Here is an 11,182-nt window from a genome sequence, read left to right as displayed (position 1 = left end):
TGAGTGAGAGGTCAAAGATGTGTGGTATGAACAATTAGGAGAAAAAAATAAAGACATGTCCTCACTCTTTGGTTCCGATTGTGCTACCTGGTGGTCCTTGGAAGAAGATTGGCATAGACTTGAAAGGACCTTTTAATTTTTTGCAACAGCAACATTGGTAGGCTTATGAACTCGTGGGTTTTTACAGTAGATGGTATGAAGTATATTTTGCATTATACCCATCTTCTTAGAAAGCTGTTGATTTTTGAGGGATGTGTTTTCCAGGTATGGTTTTGCAGCATTTGATGGGTGAGTCCTAAGCTCCTCACCCTGGCTACTGTCACCTACTGCATGGGGGTGAGGGATAACGAGGACTGGGGCTGCTTGTTATTGTCTCTTCTGTGGTGAAAATATCAAAAATAGCTACTCTGTAAAACAGGAAACATTGTCTCCTGGTATTCTGTGTAATGAGTAACTCAAATCAATGTATTTTTCTTGCAGCAATTCCCCCCGTTTCTTTTGACATTACTTCGCCCTTGTTTACGCCATTGAGGAGATAAACAAGAACCCTGACCTTTTACCCAACATCACCCTGGGCTTTGAGGTCTATGATTCATTTGCCAACGAGGCCAAAGCGACGCTGAGCACCATGGCCTTATTATCAGGGAGAGAGGATCCGGCCCCAGCCCCTAACTACAGATGTCGGTCCAGAGGGGTCCTGGCTGCTGTCATTGGGGACATGTTACCATCCACATCTGTTGCTATAGCAACCATCACTGGGCTCTACAGGTACCTGCAGGTAAGAAGAAGATTAATTGTGTGACATGCTTTACCATTCTTTATGCTGATAACCAATGCACAGCGCATTTATGTTTCCTTTTAGACATAATGTTTCAGGTTCAAACTCATTAAAAGACTTTCAGTTGGTTTAGAAATGCATGAGTCGGGACAGAGGGTGTTCTGTTCGTCCACTGCCTCAGTTCTCAGTAGATCTCATGAGTGCCCAGGATATGATTGTTGTAGGAATAGCATGAATTATAATTAGGACTCCCAGATTTATGGTTCTTATTTTTTATAACATTTCCGTTTGTAATGATCCATATTTATTTTTGGGCCATTCCATTGATATTTATTAACATTTGTTTTGTGTTTGGGACTAAATGGAGTTATTTAAATGATATATGCAAAAGAAATAATTGATGGACGGAATGCTGGACAATGCAAACATGCACCCCCAGTCACAAGGATATGGGTTTAATCCATCATACTATTGTTCACCACACCACCCCAGTTTGAACCCAGCCATATGCAAATCAGTATTGGCCCTGTTCCTTATGGGAACAGTACAGCCCAAACTGTCAAGCCAGGTCCTCCCTGGACCTCAAACAAGCATCCTGGGACCAGTTTCAGTGTATCACCCTTCATCAGCCAAACTAGCATGAATCTAGTGGTATAGTGAGCACGGGACCCATGTCTGGGCATACCCTTCCCACTTGGGGCGACATACGCAAAAGAAACAATTGATGGGCGGAATGCTGGACGAAAAAAAAACATTTACCCCAGTAACAGGGATCTGGGTTTAATCTGTCATTCTTTTGGTCACCACCCCAGTTTGGACCCAGCCATATGCAAATAAGTCTTGACCCTGTTCCTTATGGGAACAGTCCAGCCCGAACGGCCAAGCCAGGTCCGCCCTGGACCGGAAACAAGCATCCTGGGACCACTTTCAGGGCATGACCCTTCATCAACCAGGCTATATTGAATCCAGTGGTGTAGTGAGCACGGGACCCACGTCTGGGCATACCCTACCCACTTAGGGTGACATATGCAAAAGAAACAATTGTTAGATGGAATGCTGGGCAATGAAATCTTTCATCCCCAGTCACAAGGATCTGGGTTTAATCCATCATTCTTTTGCTCACCACACCATCCCAGTTTGGACCCAGCCATATGCAAATAAGTCTTGACCCTGTTCTTTATGGGAACAGTCCAGCCCGAACTGCCAAGCCAGGTCCTCCCTGGACATGAAACAAGCATCCTGGGGCCGGTTTAAGGGCATCACCCTTCATCAGCCAGGCTAGCTTGAACCCAGTGGTGTAGTGAGCACAGGACCCACGTCTGGGCATACCCTTCCCACTTAGGGCGACATACGCAAAAGAAACAATTGATGGACAGAATTCTGGACAATGCAAACATTCACCCCCAGTCACAAGGATCTCGGTTTAATCCATAATTTTTTTGCTCACCACACCACCCCAGTTTGGACCACGCCATACACAAATCTGTCTTGACTAGGAACCGGTCCTAGGATGCTTGTTTCTAGTCCAGGTAGGACCTGGCCTGGAAGTTTGGGCTGGACTGTTCCCATTGGGCACAGGACCAAGACTGATTTGCGTTTGGCTGGGTCCAAACTGGAATGGTATGGTAAACAAAAAGACTATGGGTTTAGGTCTAGATCTCTGTAGTGGAGTGAATGTATGACATTGTTCTACATTTTGTCCATTAATTGTTCTTTTTGCATTTGTCACCCAGAGTGGGACAGTATGCTCAAACGTGGGGTCCTGTGCTCTCCTTGCCACTGGAGTCAAGCTATCCTGGTTGATGAGAGCTTTCATTTCAATCTGTCCTGACCAGAAAGCGGTCCTAGGATGCTTGTTGCCAGACCTGGGAGGACAGGGCCTGACAGTTTGGGCTGGACTGTTCCCATTGGGCGCAGGGTCAAGAATGATTTACATATGGCTGGGTCCAAACTGGAATGGCATGGTGAGCAAAAAAAATATGGATTTTGGCCCAGATCTATGTACTGGGTTGAATGTATGACATTGTTCTGCATTCTGTCCATTAATTGTTCTTTTTGTTATTTAATTGATAAACATGCACTCTTACATCAATACCTGTATTGTTTTAGCAAATAAAGCAGCTAGAAATAGAAAAAAATATTTATATATATTCACTGAAAAAACAATAGGTTTCAGGAACGTTATACTTAGTTGGACATTTCACTGATATCAGAGTGTATTAACAGTACATTAAACATTACTGTTTAGATGGAAAAGCTTTGTCTGTTCAAATTGTTCTCCTTTTTTCCCTCTAACGGTCCTCTTCAATTGCAGGACAAAATATTACTTATTCAGCGAAATACAGTGAGTAAAATATCATAGATTATATATGCGTGTCAAAACACCATTGACACACGATAATATTACTCGGGTTACAATCACGGCGAGCACAGCGTTTTTGAAACTGCCAAAGGTTCACACATCACGGGTGCATCATTCTAATAAAAGAAACACGAGCATGACATTTAAATACGTTTTTTTGACATGATATCTGTTGGGGATAAGCCAATGTAAGAATTCTATTTTGGTAAGTATGTGTGCAATGATTCAGTTGCAGATATGCATCTGAAGAAGGGCGAATATCCCGAAATGCATTGCAGTATTAATAAGAAATGGCATGATTATAATGCTGCATAAAGAGAATTTGCATGGAATTAATTTCGAAGAAGAAACAACAATAAAGAACATTTCTGAGAACAACTCAGAAATCAATGTGATTATTACAACGTGCAAAAACATTTTGATAACTTAATAAATCCTTCAACAAGGACAAAATGAGTGCTTAGGGGGATGCAACCAAAGGAGTTTGAAAGCACAAGAAAGTATTTACATTTGCAAGTAACTACATTTGTAAAAGACAGTATATGTTAGTAATGATGTATATAAATAACTATATATGAGAGTCAGTAATTGTGAGAGTGGCTGCATGGATGAGTGTGTATTTTATATCAGTGATTATATAAGAGAGTAATTATGTGTTAGTATCTGTATGAATAAGTGAGGTGGTGTCTGTATAACTGTATAGGTGAGTAAATGGAAGTATGATTGATTTTTTGCATGACTGACTAGGTGTGTGAGTAACTGTGGATATGTGGTAGTGTATGAGTGTCTGTATAGGTGTATGAGTGCATATGATAGTGTTGTATTGATGAGTGACTGCATGTATGAGTGACTGTATGGGTGAATGAGTGGATGTGTATGTAGACCTAGGAATCAGTCAGTGCATATTTAGTAAGTGGTATTGATGTGTCTGTTTTTTTCGAAAATGGTAGTCTGTATTTTAGAGTGGGTGTATCAAAGGTTATATTAAGGTGTGAGGAGGTGCATCAGATTTTCACGTGGATGATGTCATCAGTGATGTCACTCACCATGTCATGAATAATGTATTATGTGACGTCATCAGTAGTATATTGCGGAGGTCGCAAGTTATAGTTAGCTGAACTAACTCTAACAATGGAATTTCTATGGTTTTGTACGAGTGAAATGTCCAACTAACTATAGCGTTCCTGAAACCTATGTTTTTTATTAGTGAATTTACAAGGTTTTTTAAATGCTAATTTCCAACTATAACGTGCAAGAAACCTAGGGTTTTTTCAGTGAATTTCAAAGGTTTTTTAAATAAAAATGTGTAAGTCTAATGTACCTCAATCCTATGTTTTTTTTATTTGATATATACACATATTTATATATTTAAGAAAATTGTGAATAATTTTTAGTTAGGAAAACTTTATTTATTCTTTTATTTTTTTTAAATATTATATAGAAGTCACCCCCCCTTCGCGCACCCTACACGATGGCTGCACGCATTCCTGTAGGCCTTTTGAAAAGTCGCGCTGGGTCGCGATTTCGGCATAGTTTGTAAAGTACGTAAAATTTTCTAAATTTCATATAAATAATAGTTTTCCTTTAAGAGTTTCTCTAAATTTATTTATAAACATATTTTAAAAATAATATTTTCAATATAATACAGACGAAAGTAAAGATATGAAATGCGCGGTGTAGTTATTTAGTTTGTGCGACCTCTCCCCATACGTATTTCTGGGGTCATGCCATAATCGCGCCGTAGTTGTGACTTTGACGTATATTCCAAAGTTTAAAAAAGTGACTATAGAATGTTTAAATATGAAAATGGAATGAACAGTTTTGCTAATATACTTAGTAAAAGTTTATAGAAATTTTTATTTATAGTGAATAATGATATATATGATTTTCGTGGGTGCGCGAAAGGTGCGTGAAGAGTGCACGCACCCTACGCAACTTCATATCAGCAAAAGGAAAAAGGAATCTGATTGGTTGAAATCAATTTCATTGTAAACAAGGGAGTATCCATCCTTCTGATATTTCCCTTTCTTTTTGACCTTACCAGAGAGAAGACTTGTTTGTTCCTTCCCTTTTCAAATCTATCTTTTTTTGTTTGTTTCTTTATTTTAAAAATGACAATGGCTTCCAGTTTTGCAGAAGTGGATCCTATTGCTGTTGGAGAGGAACAACGGATGGGCCAGACGAAGAGGCAAAGAAAAAAAAGTATTATTTGGGCCATTTTTACTGTGCCGGAGGGGGAGAAGAAGGTAAATGCGAGGAAGGTAACTAAAGTCATCTGCAAAAAACTCCTCTCCAGAGGCTCAGACAAAAAATACTCTTGTGGGATGAGTTTGATGAAGAAAGGCATGGAGACAATCCACCCTGTGCACCTCGCCAGAGAAAAAACAAAGAGGCAATTGAATGCTGCTGCTCTTCAAGACCCCAATATTCCATCTACCTCCGCACAAACTCTACCAACACCAAGGCCACATATCATGCCTGAGTTCCAAAATGTATCTATTAGTTGCATTAAGTGAGCCACTGAACTTTGTTTTGGTGAGCAACAATGTATAGATGTCATTTCAGCTGCCCTTAAAGCGCACAAATGTTTTTTTTTTTATAATGCACTTTTGTTTTTGTTCAACAGTTCATTTTCTGTTCTTAATTTTTTTCTGTTGTTTTTTAAAACAAAAAACACACAAAAAAGCAAAAAAGGTTCAAAAATACAATTAATTTTTTTAATTGTTCCCCCAAAAAATAAACGGTTCTGATGGAACCACATCTACTGGTTAAAAAAAGAAAAATTACCTGAATGATTGCATGAGAGTAGGGACACTATGGGGTCGATTCCGATTCTGGAAACTAATCCGTAAGACAATTCGAATTTGTGGCCGTTCCCGTACGATTCGTAAACATGCTGTTGGACCCGACAAGTACAATCCGGACCAGGGAACGAGAACGCGATTCGTACGGAAACGTCATATGAGCAGTTCGTACGGAGAGCCACACATTCACATACGCACCTTACCCCTGCAATCATGGGGTGTACTTGCGTCCCCGGGGGGGGGGGGGGTCCGTTTCGACGTGGTTTAAGTCAAAATATGCTTTTACGGACGTTTTCAGCTCCCGTAGAAAAAGAGTCGCACGGAGTGTTGTCGTAACTAATCGTACTTGCTTGGTCGGAAAAAGCTGCTGCAATCCGTACAGACGTTGCGTAATGCGTGTTCCGAATGCGATTTGTACGAATTTTAAAGACGTATGGTCTTTTGTACGATTCGTACGGAGACCTGGTTTGGGTTCGGTTCGTACTTCATCGTACGTACGGGGACGTTGAAGGTGTACGATTCGTACGGGAAAAATGCTCCGTATGGCTATTCGTAGGGGATTTTACTGAATCGGAATCGACCCTTATGTGTGTGATTGGAGGAATGCAGGTGTAGTGCATGGTTATTTTATGAATGTTTGAGAAGTGGCAACGTGATTCAATGAGTTCATGGATAATAGCAGGATAATTAGAGGAGTGCATGAGTAGTCGGTAAGTGATTGGATGAGTGCTTGTATAGTGCATAAGTGATTGTAGTAGTGGATGGTTACTGTCTGGGTCATTTTATGAGTACATGACTACTGACTGGAAATTAGACTGCTGAAATGAAAGTGCATGGTGAATTTATAATTGCTTGCGTATTGGCACAGAGATTGCTTAAGTACATGGTGCAGGATGGGTGATTAGAGGAATGCATGCAAAATGACAGGGCGATTGCTGGAGTGCCTAAGTTGTAGCTGAGTAATTGGAGGAGTGAATCAGTAGTGTGTAGGTGGTTAGACGACAGCAGGAGTAGTATATGCAGGATTGTATTAGTACATGAGTTAGTGCATGGGTCATTGTATGAGTACATGATGAGTTTGTGTCTGGGTCATTGTGTCAGTACATTGGTAGGGACTGGATTATTAGAGTACTTCAAAGAGAATGCCTGCTGAATTTATAAGGGTTTGTGTATCGACAAAGTGATTGGAAAACTACATGGTGCTGGATTGGTGATTGGAGAAATGTACGGTGAGTGACAGTGGGATTGCTGAACTGTATTGGTACTACATGAAAAAATGAATGTGTGAATGAGCAGTGTATAGATGGTTACAGGACTGCATGTAAAGTATATGGTACTACCTGGGTGACTGGAGGTGTGCACAGGGAGTGGCAGTGTGATTGCTTGACTGCATGGGTACAACATGGGGAAATGAAGGTGTGAATTATCAGCGTGTAGGTGGTTAGAGGACTGCATGAATAGTGCACATGTGATTGTAGCACTGCATGTGTTAGTGTGTGGGTCATTGCATGAGTGCATGGGTAGTGACTGGATGATTAGAGTACTGCAATGAGAGTGTATGGTGAATTAATAAGTGCTTGAATATTGATGGAGTGAATGGATTAGTATATAGTACTGGCTGGGTGACCGGAGAGGTGCATAGGGGGTGACAGTGTGATTGTTGAACTGCATGCATAGTACATGGGTAATTGGAGGACTGAATCAGTAGTGTGTAGCTGGTTAGAGGCATGTATGGATAGTGCACAAAGAATTGTAGCAGTTCTTGTTAGTGTCTGCACCGTTGCATACGTATGTGACTAGTATCTGGATGATTATAGTGCTGTAAAGAGAGTGCATGGTGAATTTCTAAGTGCTTGGGTATTGGCGGAGTGATTGGATAAGTAGATAGTGCTAAATGGGTGATTTGAGAAGTGCATGGGGACTGACAGGGGGTTGCAAGATTGCATGGGTACTACCATACTATTTAGAGGAGTGAATCAGTAGTATGTAGCTGGTTAACGGTCTACATGGATAGTGCACAGAGGAGTGAAGCAGCGCTTGTGTTAGTGCCTGGGCCATTCTATGAGTACATGAGCAGCAACTGGATGTTTACAGTGCTGTAAAGAGAGTGCACAGTGAATTTATAAGTGCTTGGGTATTGGTGGAGTCATTGGATAATATATCATGCTAGATGGGTGATTGGAGAAGTGCATATGGAGTGACAGTGTGTTTGCTAGACTGCATATGAAGCATATGGGTATTTAGAGGAGTGAATCAGTAGTATATATCTGGTTACAGATTTGCATGGATAGTGCACAGAGTAGTGTAGCTATGCTTGTGTTACTACCCAGGATTCATAGACTGCATGGGTACTACCTGAGTAATTAGAGGAGTGAATCAGTAGTATGTAGCTGGTTAGAGGTCTGCATGGATAGTGCAGAGTATTGTACCTATGGTTGTGTTAGTACTAAGGCTATTCCATAAGTACATGACTATTAACTGGAATGATTATTGTGCTGCAAAAAGAGTTCATGGTAAATGTATAAGTGCTTAGGTATTAGCAGAGTGATTGCATCAGTAAATAGTGCTGGATGGGTGATTGGAGAAGTGCATGGGACTGACAGGGAGATTACTAGACTGCATGGGTACTACCTGGATAAATAGAGAAGTGAATCAGTAGTATGTAGCTGGTTAGATGTCTGTGCTTGTGTTAGTACCAAGGCCATGGTGAATTTATAAATGCTTCTCTTTTGGCAGACTAATTGCATAGGTACATGGTCTTGGCTGAGTGATTAGAGAAGTACTTGGGGACTGAAAGGAGGATTTCTAGACTGCATGGGTGCTACCTGGGTGAATCAGTACTGTGACGGTGGTTAGGGGACAGCAATCTTAAACCAAACATCAAAAATGATGTGGCATATTTCAACTGTACCTCTCTAGAGACTTATACAAATTAGACTCATCAGAAATACCTTAATTTTGTTCTCAGATTGAGAAATCTAGAAAAAAATGTCAATAAAGCTGTTTCTGCTTACCTCAGAGACCATAGTATGGGCTTCATATACAACAACAATCTGCGTTACAATATGGATGGCATCTACAGGAGTGATGGTGAACATTTCACAGATAAGTGAAACAGAGGCCTTCTCAACAACCTAAGGCTCTGCATCAGCACGTACATGTAGCTACAAAAATCTCCCCAAAAACATAAGGGCTCTTTTTAGAGTCACCTAATAACCCAACATATAATTTAGTTTGAAAAAATATATACATATTTTTTCTTGCTTGAAGTCGCGCACCCAGTGCGACTTAAAGCTGTGCACCCATCATGTTTACACGCAGGCCGCGCTGGGAGCTGCACACCCATCGCGTTCACACGGAGGGCCACGCAGAGGGCTTCGCTAGGGTCACAACTCCATTTTAATTTTTTTGGTTTTAAACGTCCACTTTTACTAATTTAAATTCGCCTCGGGACCTGATCACCCGAGGCAAGCCCACATGTTCATTAATAAAAATTTTAAAAAACAGGACACATCTTGCCCCGGGGACCCCAGGGGCCTGGCCTCTTCATTGGGGACCATAGGGGGACCCCCAATGCCCACGGTCCCACCGGCTTTCCGCCTCCTGCAGTAGCCGGCATTGCTTTTCCACATGGGGAGCTGCTGATATGTAGCTCCCCGAGCAGAAAAGCCATGGGCTTTGGCTTTTGGAAGCGAAAACAGGTTTCCCTGCTCTCTCTTCCAAAATCCAAACCATGTTTTCTATAGTAGGGTGGGAGCCGTGCTCCCGCCCTACCATAGCAAACAGCAGTGTCCCGGGGTGGGCATCAGAGGACACTGCAGGACGGGACACTGCAGGGGCCGGACCTAGGGGGTGGCAGTCCCAAGGGCCATAAGTACATGTACAAAACCTCTAATCTGACCTGTAAATCTTTCAAAGTAGGATTAATCTAAACATTTCACAGAGATGCAACCTTGATAGAAAGTATTCACATAAACATATTATTCTTTAGTTTGTCATTTATTTTCATTTTCATAGTTAATGAGAAAAACATTTTTTGGCATTTTTTAGTATTTTTTAACATAGAGCAAAAAATGTTTATGATTCAAGACTAGATAGACAATATTTACAATGGCAGATTTATTTTTGAACCCCACATAAAAGCTACACAGTGTTGTCAGTCTCTCTATCACTCAATCTATATCATTGATTCTAACTCCACACATACTCATACCAGTGATGAAGTACAATAAAAAACAACAAAAGACATTAATATATCTGGGATTCCACTTGATCTTTTATAAATGAATTTCCATGTTTTTTTCGCTTGGTGAGTTCTATACTGTATATTACTTCTTCTTTTGTTTCTTATTCCTTATATGTTTCTTTGTTCGGGGCTTCCAGATATATAGGGCCTACGTACGTTTCGGTGAACTATTTAATTTGCATCACCTTCATCAGGGCCAAACAAATACATAGACAGACATATATTAAAATGAGGGGGTTCTTCACATCTGAAATAAGAGATACAATATACTCCATATTAGTTTGACAGTATACGTTGCATCCTGTTTCTAAAAGCCAGGTTATGTGCTTCTATTTTGTTTTAAAGTGCTGTATTAGATAGTAGGCCCATCTAGTGATGCCTGTATCAATAAAGGAAAGGAAAGATTTGCTCCAGTGACCAAAGAGATTAGAGGCCTCAAAGATTTGTAGTTTGTGGCAGAATTAGAAAAGTAGAGTTGGTGATGATTATACAACCAAGTGGTTAGTATAGAGGTTAAAAGATAAATAGGAACAACTAGAAAAGGTATCTCACCAGTGTGTCTAAGTTCAAAAAGATGCACTCTAGTGTCGAGACCACCACCTAGTAGGGTCATATTTGAATGTACCTACTTGTAAGGAAGAAAGGACAGCTTGGCAAGAATGCAGTAACTGATTTGCTTTCAGATATTGTTATCTAATGCTGAAAAAAGGGAGAGAATATTTACAAAGGTTAGACTATCACTACTTCTTGTTATATTCTGATAGAGTTTCTTATTAAGTAAAAAGGTTCTACCTTATAGCTGTTATCAGACACACACACAGGGTCTATTTGAGAAATTGCAAAGGTCTATTCGAATATAGATGGAGAGCTTTGTGGATCTTTTATCCCTCTTTTCTTTAAGGGACTGAGTCCTGAGAAAAAAGACACATTTATCCACTATGAGAGTTGTTATATATACACTGGGGTTTATGATGACTCTAACGCTCTGACTG

The 11,182-nt window shown here is 40.5% G+C and overlaps 1 protein-coding gene across 1 annotated transcript in view; it reads left to right on the top strand.

Annotated features, from left to right (window-relative positions):
• The first annotated feature begins 613 nt into the window (after window positions 1-613).
• Window positions 614-11,182, top strand: part of LOC147689409 (vomeronasal type-2 receptor 26-like) — a 230,272-nt gene continuing 219,703 nt past the window's right edge. The window contains exon 1 of the mRNA XM_086940089.1: window positions 614-778. Coding sequence (XP_086796215.1) covers window positions 629-778 — 150 coding nt within the window. The 5' untranslated portion in view covers window positions 614-628. The remainder of the gene's footprint in view (window positions 779-11,182) is intronic.

The sequence above is a fragment of the Lissotriton vulgaris genome, chromosome 10 (assembly GCF_964263255.1).
Source record: "Lissotriton vulgaris chromosome 10, aLisVul1.2, whole genome shotgun sequence".
Classification (NCBI taxonomy): Eukaryota; Metazoa; Chordata; class Amphibia; order Caudata; family Salamandridae; genus Lissotriton; species Lissotriton vulgaris.
The sequence above is the reverse complement of the archived record's forward strand: the minus strand, read 5'-3'. Positions and strand labels throughout refer to the sequence as shown.